Raw genomic sequence first — 24,422 nt, 5'->3', positions numbered from 1 at the left:
CCTCCTGGTGCCCTAACCAAAATACAGGGGGTGGTCCGCCCAGGTCTTACCTAGTGTGCCTAGACAGTAAATATACTACGGGTATATGTATGCCCTCGGGCCTCTTGCCTAAGCACTCCCAAAGTGCCTTCTCCTTCCCCCCTGGGAACAAATGAAACAGAATAATAATTAACAATTTCACAAACACTTTACAACAAAACTGAGTAAACTAACTCAGTAAACTAGTAAACTAACTAAAGAAGCTTTGACAAAGCAACAAACACAGAACTCGCTCTAATGATTTCTCCAAAATATGCAATCTCCCTCTAATCTCCAATTTCTCTACTCTCCTTTCTACCATCTCCTCTCCTCTCTCTCCAATCTCCAATTTCTCTACTCTCCTTTCTACCATCTCCCTTCTGAACAAAACACTGGTTTTTATATCTTCAGGTGGCAATGGTGATTAGAGTCAGCTGCTTCTTGACGAGGGGGCGGGGTCAGCTCTAATCATCAATTAGCCTGGGGTCGACCAATCAGCTGGTTGGGGAGTACTTCAGGAAGCCATCTCCTGAAACACACACACTCAAATACAAAACAGAACACAGAAACTGGGGAACGTAACACTGGGGTTATATAGTTCCATTACATGGTGCTGTTAGACTGGGGTTATATAGTTCCATTACATGGTGCTGTTAGACTGGGGTTATATAGTTCCATTACATGGTGTTGTTAGACTGGGGTTATATATTCCATTGCATGGTATTAGTTTGGGGTTATATAGTTCCATTACATGGTGTCATGGTGCTGTTAGACTGGGGTTATATAGTTCCATTACATGGTGTTGTTAGACTGGGGTTATATAGTTCCATTACATGGTGTTGTTAGACTGGGGTTATATAGTTTCCATTACATGGTGTTGTTAGACTGGGGTTATATAGTTCCATTACATGGTGTTGTTAGACTGGGGTTACATAGTTCCATTACATGGTGTTGTTAGACTGGGGTTATATAGTTCCATTACATGGTGATGTTAGACTAGGGTTATATAGTTCCATTACATGGTGCTGTTAGACTGGGGTTATATAGTTCCATTACATGGTGTTGTTAGACTGGGGTTATATAGTTCCATTACATGGTGCTGTTAGACTGGGGTTGTATAGTTCCATTACATGGTGCTGTTAGACTGGGGTTATATAGTTCCATTACATGGTGTTGTTAGACTGGGGTTATATAGTTCCATTACATGGTGCTGTTAGACTGGGGTTGTATAGTTCCATTACATGGTGCGGTTAGACTTGGGGTTATATAGTTCCATTACATGGTGTTGTTAGACTGGGGTTATATAGTTCCATTACATGGTGTTGTTAGACTGGGGTTGTATAGTTCCATTACATGGTGCTGTTAGACTGGGGTTGTATAGTTCCATTACATGGTGCTGTTAGACTGGGGTTATATAGTTCCATTACATGGTGTTATTAGACTGGGGTTATATAGTTCCATTACATGGTGTTGTTAGACTGGGGTTGTATAGTTCCATTACATGGTGCTGTTAGACTGGGGTTATATAGTTCCATTACATGGTGCTGTTAGACTGGGGTTATATAGTTCCATTACATGGTGTTGTTAGACTGGGGTTATATAGTTCCATTACATGGTGTTGTTAGACTGGGGTTATATAGTTCCATTACATGGTGTTGTTAGACTGGGGTTATATAGTTCCATTACATGGTGTTGTTAGACTGGGGTTATATAGTTCCATTACATGGTGTTGTTAGACTGGGGTTATATAGTTCCATTACATGGTGCTGTTAGACTGGGGTTATATAGTTCCATTACATGGTGCTGTTAGACTGGGGTTAGTATAGTTCCATTACATGGTGCTGTTAGACTGGGGTTATATAGTTCCATTACATGGTGTTGTTAGACTGGGGGTCATAGTTCCATTACATGGTGCTGTTACAGACTGGGGTTATATAGTTCCATTACATGGTGCTGTTAGACTGGTGTTATATAGTTCCATTACATGGTGCTGTTAGACTGGGGTTAGTATAGTTCCATTACATGGTGCTGTTAGACTGGGGTTGGACAGTACCTTTGATTACATGGTGCTGTTAGACTGGGTTATTTAGTTCCATTACATGGTGTTGTTAGACTGGGGTTATATAGTTCCATTACATGGTGCTGTTAGACTGGGGTTATATAGTTCCATCACATGGTGCTGTTAGACTGGGGTTATATAGTTCCATTACATGGTGTTGTTAGACTGGGGTTATATAGTTCCATTACATGGTGTTGTTAGACTGGGGTTATATAGTTCCATTACATGGTGGTGTTAGACTGGGGTTATATAGTTCCATTACATGGTGTTATTAGACTGGGGTTATATAGTTCTATTACATGGTGCTGTTAGACTGGGGTTGTATAGTTCCATTACATGGTGATGTTAGACTGGGGTTATATAGTTCCATTACATGGTGCTGTTAGACTGGGGTTATATAGTTCCATTACATGGTGCTGTTAGACTGGGGTTGTATAGTTCCATTACATGGTGCTGTTAGACTGGGGTTATATAGTTCCATTACATGGTGTTGTTAGACTGGGGTTATATAGTTCCATTACATGGTGCTGTTAGACTGGGGTTATATAGTTCCATTACATGGTGTTGTTAGACTGGGGTTATATAGTTCCATTACATGGTGTTAGACTGGGGTTATATAGTTCCATTACATGGTGTTGTTAGACTGGGGTTATATAGTTCCATTACATGGTGTTAGACTGGGGTTATATAGTTCCATTACATGGTGTTGTTAGACTGGGGTTATATAGTTCCATTACATGGTGTTAGACTGGGGTTATATAGTTCCATCACATGGTGCTGTTAGACTGGGGTTATATAGTTCCATTACATGGTGTTGTTAGACTGGGGTTATATAGTTCCATTACATGGTGTTGTTAGACTGGGGTTATATAGTTCCATTACATGGTGGTGTTAGACTGGGGTTATATAGTTCCATTACATGGTGTTATTAGACTGGGGTTATATAGTTCTATTACATGGTGCTGTTAGACTGGGGTTGTATAGTTCCATTACATGGTGTTACGCTCGCCTCTGGGAAGAGGGAACGCAACTCCCTGCTACACTACGTGGGAGGAGATCGACAGGTGGGCGATCGACCCAGGGCGAGTGCCGGAGCCCGCCTTGGATTCTCTGGCGCAGTGCGAGGAGGGATACCGGCGAATGGAGGCAGCACGAAGACGGGGTTATATAGTCCCTCAGTCCGGAGCTGCCTTCCAGTCATGAGCTACCCCTCAGTCCGGAGCTACCCCTCAGTCCGGAGCTACCCCTCAGTCCGGAGCTACCCCTCCGTCCGGTGGCGCCCTCTGCATGGTCTTCAGTCCGGGACGTGCTACAGTTCCATTACATGGTGCTGTTAGACTGGGGTTGTATAGTTCCATTACATGGTGTTGTTAGACTGGGGTTATATAGTTCCCTTACATGGTGTTGTTAGACTGGGGTTATATAGTTCCATTACATGGTGCTGTTAGACTGGGGTTATATAGTTCCATTACATGGTGTTGTTAGACTGGGGTTATATAGTTCCATTACATGGTGTTGTTAGACTGGGGTTATATAGTTCCATTACATGGTGTTGTTAGACTGGGGTTATATAGTTCCATTACATGGTGTTGTTAGACTGGGGTTATATAGTTCCATTACATGGTGTTGTTAGACTGGGGTTATATAGTTCCATTACATGGTGATGTTAGACTAGGGTTATATAGTTCCATTACATGGTGCTGTTAGACTGGGGTTATATAGTTCCATTACATGGTGTTGTTAGACTGGGGTTATATAGTTCCATTACATGGTGTTGTTAGACTGGGGTTGTATAGTTCCATTACATGGTGCTGTTAGACTGGGGTTATATAGTTCCATTACATGGTGTTGTTAGACTGGGGTTGTATAGTTCCATTACATGGTGCTGTTAGACTGGGGTTATATAGTTCCATTACATGGTGTTGTTAGACTGGGGTTATATAGTTCCATTACATGGTGTTGTTAGACTGGGGTTGTATAGTTCCATTACATGGTGCTGTTAGACTGGGGTTATATAGTTCCATTACATGGTGTTGTTAGACTGGGGTTGTATAGTTCCATTACATGGTGTTAGACTGGGGTTATATAGTTCCATTACATGGTGCTGTTAGACTGGGGTATTATAGTTCCATTACATGGTGTTGTTAGACTGGGGTTATAGAGTTCCATTACATGGTGTTGTGAGACTGGGGTTATATAGTTCCATTACATGGTGTTAGACTGGGGTTATATAGTTCCATTACATGGTGCTGTTAGACTGGCGTTATATAGTTCCATTACATGGTGCTGTTAGACTGGGGTTATATAGTTCCATTACATGGTGCTGTTAGACTGGGGTTATATAGTTCCATTACATGGTGCTGTTAGACTGGGGTTATATAGTTCCATTACATGGTGCTGTTAGACTGGGGTTATATAGTTCCATTACATGGTGTTGTTAGACTGGGGTTATATAGTTCCATTACATGGTGCTGTTAGACATGGGGTTATATAGTTCCATTACATGGTGCTGTTAGACTGGTGTTATATAAGTTCCATTACATGGTGTTGTTAGACTGGGGTTATATAGTTCCATTACATGGTGCTGTTAGACTGGGGTTATATAGTTCCATTACATGGTGCTGTTAGACTGGGGTTATTTAGTTCCATTACATGGTGCTGTTAGACTGGGGTTATTATAGTTCCATTACATGGTGTTGTTAGACTGGGGTTATATAGTTCCATTACATGGTGCTGTTAGACTGGGGTTATATAGTTCCATTACATGGTGCTGTTAGACTGGGGTTTATAGTTCCATTACATGGTGTTGTTAGACTGGGGTTATATAGTTCCATTACATGGTGTTGTTAGACTGGGGTTATATAGTTCCATTACATGGTGTTGTTAGACTGGGGTTATATAGTTCCATTACATGGTGCTGTTAGACTGGGGTTATATAGTTCCATTACATTGTCAGTTACTGGTTTTAGTTATTACATGGTGTTGTTGACTGGGGTTATATGTTATACAGGTTGTGACTGGGGTTATATGTTTCATGTCATGGTTTGTCTAGGGGTTTGTAGTTTCATTCATGGCTGTTAGACTGGGGTTCGTCATTACATGGCTGCTAGACTGGTTTATGCTCCATTACATGGCGATGTTAGACTGGCTTATAGGTCCATTCAGGGTTTTAGCTGGGGCAATATAGTCCATTTGGTGTTTGTTAGACTGGGGTTATATTGTCCATTACGTGCGTGTTGTTAGACTGGGGTTATGTAGCTTACGTCGTTAGCCTGTCTCAGTCATTCGTTTGTTTTGTTTTGCTTTAGTTAGGACAGTGGTGTTGTACATGTGGATTGTTCCGCTCTGGTCTCTGTATAGACGGTGTGTACGTTTACACGCGCGTCACTGGCGTCCATACGTAGGTGTATCGTGACAGGATCTATGGCTGCCTGGATATGGGTTACCAATGTAGAGGCAGATGCGGCAAGTGGATCGATTGAGGCCATGTGAGGCAGGATCGAGTCATACTGGGTTCTAGCTGGGCAATGCGATCCATGGTGACGTGCCGGCGCATTGGAGTTCACTGGCGCGTTGACGGGGTATATAGTTCCATTACATGGTGCCGTTAGACTGGGGTTATATAGTTCCATTAGCATGGTGCTGTTCAGACTGGAGCTACCATAGTTCCATTACCCTGGTGCTACCCCTAGACCGGAGCTATGTATCAGTTCCATAGCTACACCTCGGTCCGGAGTTACCCCTCCGTCCGGTGGCGCCCTCTGGGATAGTCTTAGTCCCGGACGTGCTACATGGGTCGCCGCTCCAGACTGGCGTTACCATAGCGGCCATTGACAATGGTGGAGTGGGAGCCACGTCGGGCATCTGAGCTGCCACTACATGGTAAGGCTCGACCGCGGGCCATATCGTTCCATGTACATGGTGTGTTAGACTGGGCCGGTAGTTCCGCTACCTGGTGGTGTTGGACTGGGGTACTAGTTCACGCCACATGTGCTGTTAGACTGGGTTGTTGTTCATTACATGGTGTTGTTAGACTGGAGGTAGCAGGGTGTGACATGGGGATTGTATAGTCTTCATGGTGTTGTCTAGACTGGGGTTGTACAGTTCCATTCATGGGTCAGTGTCTTGTCTAGGTTTTTGTATGTCTATGGCTGCCTAGATTGGTTCTCAATTAGAGGCAGCTGTGGTTTATTGTCTCTGATTGTGAGCCGGAGTTATACAGCCATACATGGTGCTGTTGATGGGTTATATGTCCATTACATGGTGCTGTTGACTGGGGTTATACAGTTCCGTTACGTGGTGCTGTTAGACTGGGGTTATGTCGTTCCAGTTACATGGTGCGTGTTAGACTGGGGTTATCGCCGCTCCATTGCATGGCGCCACCAGAGCTGGGGTTATATAGTTCCACTACATGGTGGTAGACTGGGGTTGCCACAGTCCCGCTACCCGGTGCCGCCAGACCGGGGTTATATAGGCCCACCACACGGTGCCGCTCGCCCGGGGTTCTATAGTTCCCTTACATGGTGTTGTTAGACTGGGGCCGTGTAGTCCGCACCTTACATGGTGTTGGGCTGGGGTTACATAGTTCACGCCACATGGCGCTGTTAGTACTGGGGTCTATATAGTTCCATTACATGGTGTTAGACTGGGGTTATATAGTTCCAGGTACAGGGTGTTAGACATGGGGTTAGTATAGTGTCCATTACATGGTGTTGTTAGACTAGGGGTTATGTACGTTCCATTACATGGTGTCGTTAGACTGGGGTTGTCTAGGTTCCATTGCATGGTGCTGTTGGACTGGGGCTAGATTGGTTCTCAATTACATGGTGTTGCTAGACTGGGGTTATATAGTTCCATTACATGGTGCTGCTAGACTGGGAGAGCCATATTTAAGGCAGCCATAGGCATTTGGGTTTTGTGGGTAATTGTCTATGTTGTACGTGTGTTGCTTGTGTTATGCACTTACGTCGTTAGCTTCACGGTCGTGTGTTGTTTTGTTTAGTTTCAGTGATCGTTTCGTGTTTTTTTCCCCTGCTCTAAATAAAAGAGTATGTATTTTGCACACGCTGCGCATTGGTCCTCTCTCTCTCCGCAAGACGATCGTGACATACATGGTGTTGTTAGACTGGGGTTATATATTTCCATTACATGGTGTTAGACTGGGGTTATATAGTTCCATTACATGGTGTTGTTAGACTGGGGTTATATAGTTCCATTACATGGTGCTGTTAGACTGGGGTTATATAGTTCCCTTACATGGTGTTGTTAGACTGGGGTTATATAGTTCCATTACATGGTGCTGTTAGACTGGGGTTATATAGTTCCATTACATGGTGTTATTAGACTGGGGTTATATAGTTCCATTACATGGTGTTGTTAGACTGGGGTTATATAGTTCCATTACATGGTGCTGTTAGACTGGGGTTATATAGTTCCATTACATGGTGTTGTTAGACTGGGGTTATATAGTTCCATTACATGGTGTTAGACTGGGGTTGTATAGTTCCATTACATGGTGCTGTTAGACTGGGGTTATATAGTTCCATTACATGGTGTTGTTAGACTGGGGTTATATAGTTCCCTTACATGGTGTTGTTAGACTGGGGTTATATAGTTCCATTACATGGTGTTAGACTGGGGTTATATAGTTCCATTACATGGTGTTGTTAGACTGGGGTTATATAGTTCCATTACATGGTGTTAGACTGGGGTTATATAGTTCCATTACATGGTGTTAGACTGGGGTTATATAGTTCCATTACATGGTGTTGTTAGACTGGGGTTATATAGTTCCATTACATGGTGTTGTTAGACTGGGGTTGTATAGTTCCATTACATGGTGCTGTTAGACTGGGGTTATATAGTTCCATTACATGGTGTTAGCCTGGGGTTATATAGTTCCATTACATGGTGTTGTTAGACTGGGGTTATATAGTTCCATTACATGGTGCTGTTAGACTGGGGTTATATAGTTCCATTACATGGTGTTGTTAGACTGGGGTTTTATAGTTCCATTACATGGTGTTGTTAGACTGGGGTTATATAGTTCCATTACATGGTGTTAGACTGGGGTTATATAGTTCCATTACATGGTGTTGTTAGAATGGGGTTGTATAGTTCCATTACATGGTGTTATTAGACTGGGGTTATATAGTTCCATTACATGGTGTTGTTAGACTGGGGTTGTATAGTTCCATTACATGGTGTTATTAGACTGTGGTTATATAGTTCCATTACATGGTGTTGTTAGACTGGGGTTATATAGTTCCATTATATGGTGCTGTTAGACTGGGGTTATATAGTTCCATTACATGGTGCTGTTAGACTGGTGTTGTATAGTTCCATTACATGGTGTTAGACTGGGGTTATATAGTTCCATTACATGGTGCTGTTAGACTGGGGTTATATAGTTCCATTGCATGGTGTTGTTAGACTGGGGTTATATAGTTCCATTACATGGTGCTGTTAGACTGGGGTTAAATAGTTCCATTACATGGTGCTGTTAGACTGGGGTCACAGAGTTCCATTACATGTGGTGCTGTTAAGACTGGGGGTTATATAGTTACATTACATGGTGCTGTTAGACTGGGGTTGTATAGTTCCATTACATGGTGTTGTTAGACAGGGGTTATATAGTTCCATTACATGGTGTTAGACTGGGGTTATATAGTTCCATTACATGGTGTTGTTAGACTGGGGTTGTATAGTTCCATTACATGGTGTTGTTAGACTGGGGTTGTATAGTTCCATTACATGTTGCTGTTAGACTGGGGTTATATAGTTCCATTACATGGTGTTGTTAGACTGGGGTTATATAGTTCCATTACATGGTGCTGTTAGACTGGGGTTATATAGTTCCATTACATGGTGGTGTTAGACTGGGGTTGTATAGTTCCATTACATGGTGCTGTTTAGACTGGGGTTATATAGTTCCATTACATGGTGTTGTTAGACTGGGGTTATATAGTTCCATTACATGGTGTTATTAGACTGGGGTTATATAGTTCCATTACATGGTGTTGTTAGACTGGGGTTGTATAGTTCCATTACATGGTGTTATTAGACTGGGGTTATATAGTTCCATTACATGGTGTTGTTAGACTGGGGTTATATAGTTCCATTACATGGTGCTGTTAGACTGGGGTTATATAGTTCCATTACATGGTGCTGTTAGACTGGGGTTGTATAGTTCCATTACATGGTGGTGTTAGACTGGGGTTATATAGTTCCATTACATGGTATTATTAGACTGGGGAATTATAGTTCCATTACATGGTGCTGTTAGACTGGGGTTTTATAGTTCCATTACATGGTGCTGTTAGACTGGGGTTGTATAGTTCCATTACATGGTGTTGTTAGACTGGGGTTATATAGTTCCATTACATGGTGTTGTGAGACTGGGGTTATATAGTTCCATTACATGGTGCTGTTAGACTGGGGTTATATAGTTCCATTACATGGTGTTGTTAGACTGGGGTTATATAGTTCCATTACATGGTGTTGTTAGACTGGGGTTATATAGTTCCATTACATGGTGTTGTTAGACTGGGGTTGTATAGTTCCATTACATGGTGCTGTTAGACTGGGGTCATATAGTTCCATTACATGGTGTTGTTAGACTGGGGTTATATAGTTCCATTACATGGTGCTGTTAGACTGGGGTTATATAGTTCCATTACATGGTGGTGTTAGACTGGGGTTGTATAGTTCCATTACATGGTGCTGTTAGACTGGGGTTATATAGTTCCATTACATGGTGTTGTTAGACTGGGGTTATATAGTTCCATTACATGGTGCTGTTAAGACTGGGGGTTGTATAGTTCCATTACATGGTGCTGTTAGACTGGGGTTATATAGTTCCATTACATGGTGTTGTTAGACTGGGGTTGTATAGTTCCATTACATGGTGCTGTTAGACTGGGGTTATATAGTTCCATTACATGGTGCTGTTAGACTGGGGTATTATAGTTCCATTACATGGTGTTGTTAGACTGGGGTTATAGATCTTCTATTACATGGTGTTGTGAGACTGGGGTTATATAGTTCCATTACATGGTGTTAGACTGGGGTTATATAGTTCCATTACATGGTGCTGTTAGACTGGCGTTATATAGTTCCATTACATGGTGCTGTTAGACTGGGGTTATATAGTTCCATTACATGGTGCTGTTAGACTGGGGTTATATAGTTCCATTACATGGTGCTGTTAGACTGGGGTTATATAGTTCCATTACATGGTGCTGTTAGACTGGGGTTATATAGTTCCATTACATGGTGTTGTTAGACTGGGGTTATATAGTTCCATTACATGGTGCTGTTAGACTGGGGTTATATAGTTCCATTACATGGTGCTGTTAGACTGGTGTTATATAGTTCCATTACATGGTGTTGTTAGACTGGGGTTATATAGTTCCATTACATGGTGCTGTTAGACTGGGGTTATATAGTTCCATTACATGGTGCTGTTAGAATGGGGTTATATAGTTCCATTACATGGTGCTGTTAGACTGGGGTTATATAGTTCCATTACATGGTGCTGTTAGACTGGGGTTGTATAGTTCCATTACATGGTGGTGTTAGACTGGCTTTATAGAGTTCCATTACATGGTGTTGTTAGACTGGGGTTATATAGTTCCATTACCATGGTGCTGTTAGACTGGGGTTATATAGTTCCATTACATGGTGCTGTTAGACTGGTGTTATATAGTTCCATTACATGGTGTTGTTAGACTGGGGTTATATAGTTCCATTACATGGTGCTGTTAGACTGGGGTTGGGGTTATATAGTTCCATTACATGGTGTTATTAGACTGGGGTTATATAGTTCCATTACATGGTGTTGTTAGACTGGGGTTGTATAGTTCCATTACATGGTGTTATTAGACTGGGGTTATATAGTTCCATTACATGGTGCTGTTAGACTGGGGTTATATAGTTCCCTTAGGTGTGTGTATGTCTATGGCTGGGGCTAGATTGGTTCTCAATTAGATGGTGCTGTTAGACTGGGGTTATATTGTTCCATTACATGGTGTGAGAGCCGGGGTTATATAGGTCCAGCACATGGTGCTGTTAGACTGGGGTTATATAGTGCCGGTACATGGTGTCGTTAGACTGGGGTTGTACAGTTCCGTTGCATGGTGCTGTTATGCACTGGGGTCGTATAGTTCCATTACACGGTGCTGTTTGACTGGGGTTGTTTAGTTCGCATTGCAGTGGTGCTGTTAGACTGGGGTTATATAGTTCCACTACATGGTGCTAGTTAGACTGGGGTATGTATAGTTCGCACTACGCTGGCGCCGTTGGTCCGGGGCTCTCTAGCTCCATTGCATGGCGATCGTAGACTGGGGTTACCCAGTTCCGTTACACGGTGTTGCCAGAGTGGGGTTGTATAGCGGCATTACATGGATGTTGTTGGCACTGGGGTTGCATGGTTCCATTACATGGTGCTGCTACGACGTGGGGTTATATAGTTCCATTACATGGTGTGTTAGACTGGGGTTATATAGTTCCATTACATGGTGCTGTTAGACTGGGGTTATATAGTTCCATTACATGGTGGTGTTAGACTGGGGTTATATAGTTCCATTACATGGCGTAGACTGGGGTTAGCACTGGGGTTAGACGGGGTTGTATAGTTCCATTACATGGTGCTGTTAGACTGGGGTTATATAGTTCCATTACATGGTGTTAGACTGGGGTTATATAGTTCCATTACATAGTGCTGTTAGACTGGGGTTATATAGTTCCATTACATGGTGGTGTTAGACTGGGGTTATCAGTTCCATTACATGGTGCTGTTAGACTGGGGTTATATAGTTCCATTACATGGTGTTGTTAGACTGGGGTTGGTCTTCAGTCCAGGCGTGCTACAGGGGTCACCGCTCTAGCATGGTGCTGTTAGACGGGTATTGACAATGGTGGAGTGGGGGCTACGTCCCATACCCGGGCCGCCGCCGTAGTAAGGCCCATTACATGGGCTGTTAGACTGGGGTTCTATGTCATACTGGGCGGCCGGGGTCCGTACCATTACATGGTGTTGTTAGACTGGGGTACTGTCCACTCATGGCGTTAGACTGTTTGGTTCCATTACATGGTATTTTAGCTGGGTCAGGGTATGACATGGGGAATGTATATAGTTCCATTACATGGTGTTGACTGGGGTTTGTAGTTTACATGGGGTTAGTGGGTTGTATAGTTCCATTACATGGTGCTGTTAGACTGGGGTTAGATGGTTCCATTAGAGGCTTAGCTGGGGTTATATAGTTCCATTGAGGTGCTGTTAGACTGGGGCCATAGGCATTTGGGTTATTGATGGGTAATGTCTATTATATGGTGCTGTTAGACTGGGGTTATATAGTTCCATTACATGGTGCTGTTAGACTGGGGTTGTATAGTTCCATTACATGGTGTTGTTAGACTGGGGTTATATAGTTCCATTACATGGTGTTGTTAGACTGGGATTATATAGTTCCATTACATGGTGCTGTTAGACTGGGGTTATATAGTTCCATTACATGGTGTTGTTAGACTGGGGTTATATAGTTCCATTACATGGTGCTGTTAGACTGGGGTTATATAGTTCCATTACATGGTGTTGTTAGACTGGGGTTGTATAGTTCCATTACATGGTGTTGTTAGACTGGGGTTATATAGTTCCATTACATGGTGTTGTTAGACTGGGGTTATATAGTTCCATTACATGGTGCTGTTAGACTGGGGTTGTATAGTTCCATTACATGGTGCTGTTAGACTGGGGTTATATAGTTCCCTTACATGGTGTTAGACTGGGGTTATATAGTTCCATTACATGGTGCTGTTAGACTGGGGTTATATAGTTCCATTACATGGTGTTGTTAGACTGGGGTTGTATAGTTCCATTACATGGTGCTGTTAGACTGGGGTTATATAGTTCCATTACATGGTGCTGTTAGACTGGGGTTATATAGTTCCATTACATGGTGCTGTTAGACTGGGGTTATATAGTTCCATTACATGGTGTTGTTAGACTGGGGTTGTATAGTTCCATTACATGGTGTTGTTAGACTGGGGTTATATAGTTCCATTACATGGTGTTAGACTGGGGTTATATAGTTCCATTACATGGTGTTGTTAGACTGGGGTTGTATAGTTCCATTACATGGTGTTGTTAGACTGGGGTTGTATAGTTCCATTACATGGTGCTGTTAGACTGGGGTTATATAGTTCCATTACATGGTGGTGTTAGACTGGGGTTATATAGTTCCATTACATGGTGCTGTTAGACTGGGGTTATATAGTTCCATTACATGGTGGTGTTAGACTGGGGTTATATAGTTCCATTACATGGTGCTGTTAGACTGGGGTTATATAGTTCCATTACATGGTGTTGTTAGACTGGGGTTGTATAGTTCCATTACATGGTGCTGTTAGACTGGGGTTATATAGTTCCATTACATGGTGTTGTTAGACTGGGGTTATATAGTTCCATTACATGGTGCTGTTAGACTGGGGTTATATAGTTCCATTACATGGTGGTGTTAGACTGGGGTTATATAGTTCCATTACATGGTGCTGTTAGACTGGGGTTATATAGTTCCATTACATGGTGCTGTTAGACTGGGGTTGTATAGTTCCATTACATGGTGTTGTTAGACTGGGGTTATATAGTTCCATTACATGGTGCTGTTAGACTGGGGTTATTTTGGCTCCAGGCTAGGCCTGGTGTTGGACTGATTTGGGTTTGGTATAGGTCCAGTGCCTGGTGTTGGGCTAGATCTGGGGTTGGTATAGGTCCAGTGCCTGGTGCTGGGCTAGACTGGGGTTTGGTATAGGCTCGGCATTGCGTTGGTGCTGATTTGAGCTGGGGTTATAGGCTAGGCCTGCGTTGGACTGATTTGAGTGTTGGTATAGGCTGGGGCTGTGTATGGGTCCGATTTGAGCTTGGTGTTAGGCTGGGGCTGTGTATGGTTCCGATTTGAGCTTGGTATTGGCTAGGCCTGTGTTGGGCTGATTTGAGTTTGGTAAAGGCTAGGCCTGTGTTGGGCTGGTCTCGGCTGGCCCGTGTAAGGCTAATGTGGGCTAGCCTGTGTTGGGCTGGTGTGGGCTTGGCGTTGGCTTGGTGTTGTTGGGACTGGGGTGGTCTAGGTGCAGTGCATGCGTGCTGTTGGGCTGGGGTGGGCTAGTTCCACGTGCATGGTGCAGGTTGGGCTTGGGGTGTGATAGCTAGTGCCCACCTTACCCACCGAATACCCACATGGGGCCAATGTGGTCATATTTGCTGGCTTTCCTGGCTTCTTACACTGAGAACGTGTAACGGCGTTATATAGTTCCATTACATGGTGGTGTTAGACTGGGGTTATATAGTTCCATTACATGGTGCTGTTAGACTGGGGTTATATAGTTCCATTACATGGTGCTGTTAGACTGGGGTTATATAGTCCATTACATGGTGTTGTTAGACTGGGGTTATATAGTTCCATTACATGGTGTTGTTAGACTGGGGTATGTGGTGAGTGACTTTATTCAGTTACATTGGTGCTGTTGACTTGGGGTTGTATCAGTTCAGTTGCTGGGTCTTCTAACTTGGTTGTGGTTCCAGTCTGTGTGTCTAATCGCTCTGTGTCTGTCTGTGTCAGCTGGTTGTATGTGTTTCTGGTGTGGGTGGCATATGTGTCTGTTGATCTGTTCCAACTGGTCTGTGTTGGCCTGTGTCGACGTTGGCTGCCGTTAGACTGGGGTTATATAGTTCCATTACATGGTGTTGTTAGACTGGGGTTATATAGTTCCATTATATGGTGTTGTTAGACTGGGGTATTATAGTTCCATTACATGGTGCTGTTAGACTGGGGTTATATAGTTCCATTACATGGTGTTGTTAGACTGGGGTTATATAGTTCCATCACATGGTGTTGTTAGACTGGGGTTATATAGTTCCATTACATGGTGCTGTTAGACTGGGGTTGTATAGTTCCATTACATGGTGCTGTTAGACTGGGGTTATATAGTTCCATTACATGGTGTTGTTAGACTGGGGTTATATAGTTCCATTACATGGTCCTGTTAGACTGGGGTTATATAGTTCCATTACATGGTGTTGTTAGACTGGGGTATTATAGTTCCATTACATGCTGTTAGACTGGGGTTATATAGTTCCATTACATGGTGTTGTTAGACTGGGGTTATAGAGTTCCATTACATGGTGTTGTTAGACTGGGGTTATATAGTTCCATTACATGGTGTTGTTAGACTGGGGTATTATAGTTCCATTACATGGTGGTGTTAGACTGGGGTATTATAGTTCCATTACATGGTGTTGTTAGACTGGGGTTATATAGTTCCATTACATGGTGTTGTTAGACTGGGGTTGTATAGTTCCATTACATGGTGTTCTTAGACTGGGGATGTATAGTTCCATTACATGGTGTTGTTAGACTGGGGTTATATAGTTCCATTACATGGTGGTGTTAGACTGGGGTATTATAGTTCCATTACATGGTGGTGTTAGACTGGGGTATTATAGTTCCATTACATGGTGTTGTTAGACTGGGGTTATATAGTTCCATTACATGGTGCTGTTAGACTGGGGTATTATAGTTCCATTACATGGTGGTGTTAGACTGGGGTATTATAGTTCCATTACATGGTGGTGTTAGACTGGGGTATTATAGTTCCATTACATGGTGGTGTTAGACTAGGGTATTATAGTTCCATTACATGGTGTTGTTAGACTGGGGTTATATAGTTCCATTACATGGTGCTGTTAGACTGGGGTATTATAGTTCCATTACATGGTGTTGTTAGACTGGGGTTATATAGTTCCATTACATGGTGGTGTTAGACTGAGGTATTATAGTTCCATTACATGGTGGTGTTAGACTGGGGTATTATAGTTCCATTACATGGTGTTGTTAGACTGGGGTTATATAGTTCCATTACATGGTGTTGTTAGACTGGGGTTGTATAGTTCCATTACATGGTGTTGTTAGACTGGGGTTGTATAGTTCCATTACATGGTGTTGTTAGACTGGGGTTATATAGTTCCATTACATGGTGCTGTTAGACTGGGGTTATATAGTTCCATTACATGGTGCTGTTAGACTGGGGTTATATAGTTCCATTACATGGTGTTGTTACACTGGGGTTATATAGTTCCATTACATGGTGCTGTTAGACTGGGGTTATATAGTTCCATTACATGGTGCTGTTAGACTGGGGTTATATAGTTCCATTACATGGTGTTGTTACACTGGGGTTGTATAGTTCCATTACATGGTGTTGTTAGACTGGGGTTATATAGTTCCATTACATGGTGCTGTTAGACTGGGGTTGTATAGTTCCATTACATGGTGTTGTTAGACTGGGGTTATATAGTTCCATTATATGGTGTTATTAGACTGGGCTTGTATAGTTCCATTACATGGTGTTGTTAGACTGGGGTTATATAGTTCCATTACATGGTGTTGATAGACTGGGGTTATATAGTTCCATTACATGGTGTTGTTAGACTGAGGTTATATAGTTCCATTACATGGTGTTGTTAGACTGGGGTTGTATAGTTCCATTACATGGTGTTGTTAGACTGGGGTTATATAGTTCCATTACATAGTGTTGTTAGACTGGGGTTATATAGTTCCATTACATGGTGTTGTTAGACTGGGGTTATATAGTTCCATTACATGGTGCTGTTAGACTGGGGTTGTATAGTTCCATTACATGGTGTTGTTAGACTGGGGTTATATAGTTCCATTATATGGTGTTATTAGACTGGGGTTGTATAGTTCCATTACATGGTGTTGTTAGACTGGGGTTATATAGTTCCATTACATGGTGTTGTTAGACTGGGGTTATATAGTTCCATTACATGGTGTTGTTAGACTGAGGTTATATAGTTCCATTACATGGTGTTGTTAGACTGGGGTTGTATAGTTCCATTACATGGTGTTGTTAGACTGGGGTTATATAGTTCCATTACATGGTGTTGTTAGACTGGGGTTATATAGTTCCATTACATGGTGTTGTTAGACTGGGGTTGTATAGTTCCATTACATGGTGTTGTTAGACTGGGGTTATATAGTTCCATTACATGGTGGTGTTAGACTGGGGTTATATAGTTCCATTACATGGTGCTGTTAGACTGGGGTTGTATAGTTCCATTACATGGTGTTGTTAGACTGGGGTTATATAGTTCCATTACATGGTGTTGTTAGACTGGGGTTATATAGTTCCATCACATGGTGTTGTTAGACTGGGGTTATATAGTTCCATTACATGGTGTTGTTAGACTGGGGTTGTATAGTTCCATTACATGGTGTTGTTAGACTGGGGTTGTATAGTTCCATTACATGGTGGTGTTAGACTGGGGTTGTATAGTTCCATTACATGGTGTTGTGAGACTGGGGTTGTATAGTTCCATTACATGGTGCTGTTAGACTGGGGTTGTATAGTTCCATTACATGGTGTTGTTAGACTGGGGTTATATAGTTCCATCACATGGTGTTGTTAGACTGGGGTTATATAGTTCCATTACATGGTGTTGTTAGACTGGGGTTGTATAGTTCCATTACATGGTGTTGTTAGACTGGGGTTATATAGTTCCATTACATGGTGTTGTTAGACTGGGGTTATATAGTTCCATTACATGGTGTTGTGAGATTTTTCAAATGTATGAAATTCAGTTCCCTATTATGAGTGAACTGTCCTTAGGAAGTAACACACCCAGGCTGTGTCCTAAATGGCTTTATATTCCCTATATAGTGCACTACATTCAACCAGAGCCCTATGAAGTAGTACACTATACAGGGAATAGAAGGCCATTTGTGACAAATCTCTAGTGTAGGATTGGCCTCCTGCGTCATGTTTTTCTACATGTAGGAGTGGTTTAAGTAAAAACGAAACTAAATCTGTCTCTGTGCAGTAGGATCCATTTGGAGACGACAGAGCACAAGATAATCTCTATTCCGGAGAGAGGAGAGAGCAGAGTAAGTATCCAGAATGAAAATAGGGAAAAGACTAAGCAGATAAAGTGATTATCTAAATTTAAGAGTATTAGACAGAAGTTCATTGAATAATGGTTGAACTATGTCCCTGTCACTGGCAACGTTTACAGAGGAAGGGAATGTTAAGATGGTGGTGGAGTTTAGACGTGTTAATAAAAGTATTTTGGTGGTGAATGGAAAACTGAATACGTTTTGACAACCACATATACACATACTATGGCAATTACATTCGCTATGAGTTTAATTACTGAGAATGGCACTGAGGTGTATAACTTTGAACGGAGTTGATGGGAATTAACACATAGTGTCACGTGTAGGATCTCCTGCATACTGTTGTTCCATGGAGGTAGGAGTCCCAGTAAACATGTTCACATTGGCACGATTTGGGCCCAACCCGGGTTAAAATATTGGCCCCATGTAGGCCAATATCCCGCATGTGTAGGAGTTACCATAGAATTTTGTAGTATACTGTAGAATACTACAGTAAATCTACTGTAATGTCTGCAAAACCCTACACTTTTTTTAACTATAGTAAATAGTACAGTATTTAATTTGCTTATACCCTGCCCATTCCCCTCCCCATATCCCAACATGCAGGTTATAGAAAATAGCAGAAGCGCTGAACAATCTGTTCAGACCCCAGTCCTACCTACAGTATGTACAGGTTATGGAAAATGTGCTCTTTTAGTATTTCTCCAGTAATACTAAAAGAGCAAATGAGAAAGCCTCCAATTCTCTGTCAAAGATAATAACACAAAAACACTATAGTAAACACTACAGTAATGTCCGCAAAAACACTACAGTAAACAGTTCTATTTTACTACAGTATTTATACTATAGTTAACTGTAAATACTACAGTATACTACAGTTCTATTTTACTACAGTATTTATACTATAGTTAACTGTAAATACTACAGTATTCTACAGTTCTATTTTACTACAGTATTTATACTATAGTTAACTGTAAATACTACAGTATACCACAGTAAATACTACAGTATTCATTGTAGTGTTTTGCCAATTTTTTTGCTGGGTTTTTGATTGTGGGTTAACCCGTGCTGGACTTGGTGCGGTTTAGCCCGTGCTGGACTTGGTGTGGTTTAGCCCGTGCTGGACTTGGTGTGGTTTAGCCCGTGCTGGACTTGGTGTGGTTTAGCCCGTGCTGGACTTGGTGTGGTTTAGCCCGTGCTGGACTTGGTGTGGTTTAGCCCGTGCTGGACTTGGTGTGGTTTAGCCCGTGCTGGACTTGGTGTGGTTTAGCCCGTGCTGGACTTGGTGTGGTTTAGCCCGTGCTGGACTTGGTGTGGTTTAGCCCGTGCTGGACTTGGTGTGGTTTAGCCCGTGCTGGATTTGGTGTGGTTTAGCCCATGCTGGACTTGGTGTGGTTTAGTCTGTGTTGGGCTGGTGTGGGCTTTTTGTGGCCAGCATGTGTTAGGCTGATTTGAGGCCTGTGTTGAGCTGGTCTCGGCTGGCCCGTGTAAGGCTAACGTGGGCTTGGTGTGGGCTTGGTGTGTTGGGCTGGTGTGAGCTTGGTGTTGGCTAGCCTGTGTTGCGATGGTGTGGTCTTGGTGTAGGCAAGCCTGTGTTGGGCTGGTGTGGGCTAGCACGTGCTGGGCAGGTTGGGCTTGATGTGGGATAGCTAGTGCCCACCTTACACACCGAATACCCACATGGGGCCAATGGGATCATATTTTGCTGGTTTTCCTGGCTTCTATGGCAACAGACCAACAAATACAGACAGCTTACAGTAGCTTTAGGTGAGGAATCAGGGCAAAGGGTTTCAAAATGCCTTCCGTCCACTAGGAAATAACTTTAAAAGTGTTTTTACAGTATATGTATGGTATTTCTGGTATTTCGTTTGTAAGGTGCGTAGTTCAACAGTATTTTAGCTGTATAATATCGAGCTGAAATTGTCTTTTACATGTATTAGAAATACGTATTTTAATTACTTCTGAGTATTTTGTCTTTTGAATTACACTGGGCTGAACTACAATCCAATGTATTCGATATTTGTTATTCTCAAAATACTGCCATTTGTATTTTCAAAATGCTAAATACGTTTATATTTTGTGGCCCCCCTTTCACCATGCATTGGTATCAGAAGTTTACTTCCACTATGGTGTAATAAGTAAGAGCTTCTGCCCCATTAAAAATATACATGTATATGTAAAAGTAAACTAGTGCAAAGCATGCTGAGTATTATTCTAATGAGCTCCGCCCTGAAATGAGGTAAAAAATAATACCCAGTGTGCTTTGCAGTTTATTTTGTTGTGTTCATTTTCACTTATATATTTTGATTTTGGTAATTTAGCAGACACTCTTATTCAGATTGGCTTGCTCAATTAAGGTAGAGAAACGACAACATATCACAGTCATAGCAAGTAAAACTCTTTTGTAACTGTTACTGAGAATGTTGTTGCTGTTCATCCCGCCTACTTGCAAATGTATGTTTATATCCAAAAATGCAAAATAATATATTTTTATGAAATACTGTACATTACAAAATACAAGTATGGTATTTTGTTTGTAGAATGAGTAATTCAGCAGTGTTTTAATTATGTCAGATCAAGCTGAAATTGTCCCTTGATCTTTATGGTATTTTGTATCAGTATTTTTTCATTGTATTTAGTCATTTTTGTCCATCCTGGTTTTCATTCATCAAACTCAATCTTATTTTGACTGAAATGTTGTTTGTTTTCTGAACATTCTCCCTGTAGATTGAACATGACAAAACATGTTGAAAATAACCAAGATCAACTGGAACAAATGACAGCTCCACGTAAAAATAACATCGTCTTTTTTTAACAAAGCTTCATTCAAATGTGGCCTTTGTTAAACCCAATAGAAAGCAAGGAACAAAGTCCTGACCAACAACGATTGGCTTTATCTCAAATCAGGCAACTCTTTGTGAACCTCTCTCTGAACACAGCCTCTGAGCACACTATACGTCTCTGATTCTTGGCCATGCCTCGCACTCATGTGAATTGTTAAGATAAGATATATGCAATACATTAGTTGGAGTGGTTGATATTCCAGGCTTATCTGTGCTGTACTTAGTAATAGCCTAGGGGAAAAGGTTACTCCCTCCTTGCCACAGGAATTATCAGCCTTTGCAGGCGTCATCAGATGCCACAGATGCAAATCTCTTTTCCCTCCACTGTGAGAGAGTCCCAACATAGCTACCTGTCATGGCAGGCAAAGTGATGCCAACCCTACCCAATGCTGGAGGGGGGGTAATTCTCATGGACAGTGAACTCAAGGACTCACTCTCATTTCTAGACGTCTTGAGTGCAAGTGAGTTTGAAGGAGAGCAAATCGACACAGCAGTTGCTTTGGAGACTGAGTCAGATTTTTACAAGGGAACCCCACCCAAATGGATGAACTTTTACCTGGCTGATGAGAGGGCAAACTCTGATGGCAGTGCCACACCCAGAGGAGAAGAAAAGGACGTTGAATTTATCAGAAGAGATGGTTACAAAAAGCTGAGGGAACTCATCAAGTTACAGAGACAGGGCAGTTGGAGTGTAAACAGTATTAAGCTGTTGCACCAGCCAGGCAGTGGAGGAACCACCCTGGCCATGCAAATACTCTGGGACCTGAGGAAAGAGCTCAGGTGTGCTGTTCTGGTCGACCCGTCTTCTGACAAGAAAGATATGGGCAAACAAGTCCAGAAAGACCCCCTGTCGGACACCAGGACTATTGCTAAACAGGTGGTCGAACTTTTTGCAACCGGTGATCCAGAAAACCAGAATACAGTGCTTCTGTTGCAGGACAACGAACACCTGAGGGACCACTTACAGGACTTTCTCATCAGAGAAGTAACAGAGCAAAAAATCAGTGCTAAATTCCCTGTGGTCATCATTCTACAATGCATACGCTCGACCTGTATCATAGACGATGAGGAGGATGAGAGTAGAACTGAGGCAGATTTACTCCTGAAATCACGTCTTTCTGACAAAGAGAAAACAAGCTTTGTTAGCAAAGAAAAACGAATACAGAGGCATCACAGAGACGAGATGGGGAAGTTTCACGGCTTTAATGTAATGCAAAATAATTTCAATGAAGAATACATGGCAAAAACATTTTGTTCAGAAAAGGGAAAAGAAATCATAAAATATCTTCAGCAAAACAAAGTCTCCCGTAACACCAAACTCTTTGCATTTTTAGCTCTGGTGAACTCTTATGTTCCTGGTTCCTACCTCTTACAGTCACAATGTGAGGCATTCCTCAGCCATCAAGACCCCTTCGGTGTGAACCTGTCATTTGAGAAACGCATGCAACCTTTCAGTGATCTCATAGTCACATTCTCAAGACATGGAGGAGAAGACAAGAGAGTCCGCATAGCACACCCAGTACTTGCACATCAATGTGTTCAGTTGCTGGCAGATGCTGGTATAGCTAGGAGCTCTGCAACGCTGGACTTCCTGCAGTACTTAACCAGACAACAAATCCAGCCATCCTTGTTACTGTTCTTCAAAGACATGTTAACAAAGAGAGAAACAACCTCAAATGGCCAAGAGATCTTTTCCAGGTTAATTCTAGATATTGAGAAACATGAAGGCATTCCTGAATGTGCAAATGTGTTGAAAACCGCGTCAGAAACATTTAAGCATGACCCGTTCTACCCTCAATCTCTTGCACGTTTTTACTACATCAAAATGTCTGATTTTACAAGAGCTGAGATTTGGGCTGAAAAAGCAAAAGAGAGAGTTCCCACCAACTCATTCATTGCTGATACACTGGGACAAGTTCATAAGAACCATTTGTATAAACAAGTCAACGGAAAATCAGGTGGATCAGGGACCAGAAACATTTTGTTTTGGGCAGAGAAAGCCATCAAGGCTTTCAAACAAGAGGAGGAGTTAGCTGAAAAGGAATCAGTGAATCACATGGAGGGTGACAGTCCAACAAAAATGTATCACACCTTCAACAACAGGGGAATCTTTGGTTATCTACAGGTTGCTAACATTGTTTATAATTCCCTCACAAATCTCAACCCAAAATGGAGGAAAATCCTTACCCAGGAAATATCAGCTGAACATCTCTCGATACTGTTTGAGGACAGAAAGCTCATGAAGTACCAGAATTTCATCACCAGCCTCAGAGTTTCGGTTGAAAGGAAATTTTATAGTTTTTTTGAGAGTTACCTCACTTACTCTGAGCCCAGGAACTGGAAGGATCAGACACCATACTTTCAGCGAGACATTGTTGATTGTTTTTGCAAGTATACAAGTGCCCCCAGTCCAAAAGAGGACCTACCATTAAAGACACTCAAAGAAAAAATGGCCTCTACCTTTCCTGGCCTCTCCTCTCTCAATCGAAATGCGAACTTGAGTAAAATCACAGAGCTGTGGAAAATAATCAATAAAGAAAACCCTGACGATGTTAACACTGCCTGTAATTACATCCTGGCCAACATCCTCCAGACCAATGGCCCAGTCGCATCTCCAGAACCCGCAACTCTACCACAACTTAGAGCCATTCTTCAGAAGTTCATGGAGGAAGAAAATACCAAACTTTGGACTCCAGAGTTTTACCTCCTTGTCCTCCTACTGTTTTGGCCCGAGGAGGCAAGAGAGGGCGATGTCACCAATGACATTGATCTTAACAAGTATGTTGAGTGCATGAAACAGGCCTTTGACAACAAATACAAGAAGTACCTACAATCTAGGGAACTTGTGCCCTTGTTTTACCTGGGAAAAGGTGCTGGGTTGAAAAGACTTGTTCACAAATTAAGCATAGACGACATCTGTGCGCATCTGAAAAACACGAAATCTAGGACTCTCAATAAAACAAGACGCAGTGCAGAGTTCAGGGACACTTGCATTCAGGATCACCTTCTTCGTGTCAATGGAGTGGTCAGAGTGCATAAAGCATTTGCCCGTATGGCAGATAAAGAGATTGAGATTTGTCCTCAGAAACAGGCCAGTGTGTGGAAGGATGGTAACATTTCATTTTACCTTGGCTTCGATATCAGTGGCCCTGTGGCTTTTGACATAAAGTACGCAATGCATACAGTGGGATCTGGAGCAAACGTTAAGAAACAAAAGGATGATGCCATTGGATCAGAGGGAACCAGAATGCAAGAATCAAAAACATTCAATCGAGGTAAGTCATACCTTGACTTGTATTAGGTCTATTCCACATGATGGTGCCCGTTTTAAATGTTAGTAATGAGTGTAAAACTTTATGAAGTAAATGTTTACCTTGTAATGTTGAATTACCTAGACATTGGGGGCAAAATAAGTGACTTACTAAAGAATGAATACACAGATGAAAGTCTTATACAGAATATTATGTGGGGTGAATATCTCGATTTATATTTATGTTCGACAGTTATTTATTTGGTTTAATACAAATATACAATGGT

At 42.1% G+C, this 24,422-nt stretch overlaps 1 protein-coding gene across 4 annotated transcripts in view; it reads left to right on the top strand.

Moving 5' to 3' along the window:
- Positions 1-24,422, top strand: part of LOC139552828 (sterile alpha motif domain-containing protein 9-like) — a 51,678-nt gene that overhangs the window by 16,586 nt on the left and 10,670 nt on the right. For 2 of the 4 annotated variants that reach the window (XR_011670538.1, XM_071364894.1), the window contains exons 2-3: positions 17,970-18,033; positions 20,770-24,160. Coding sequence is in view for 3 of the 4 variants with exons in the window: in XM_071364894.1 (XP_071220995.1) it covers positions 21,241-24,160 (2,920 nt within the window). In the remaining variant the exon portion in view is untranslated. Of the gene's footprint in view, positions 1-17,969; positions 18,034-20,769; positions 24,161-24,422 lie in introns of those variants that run through there. The other 2 variants (XM_071364895.1, XM_071364896.1) reach the window with 2 other exon arrangements.

This window comes from Salvelinus alpinus, chromosome 24, assembly GCF_045679555.1.
Source record: "Salvelinus alpinus chromosome 24, SLU_Salpinus.1, whole genome shotgun sequence".
NCBI lineage: Eukaryota > Metazoa > Chordata > Actinopteri > Salmoniformes > Salmonidae > Salvelinus > Salvelinus alpinus.
This window is presented reverse-complemented; position numbering and strand designations above follow the sequence as displayed.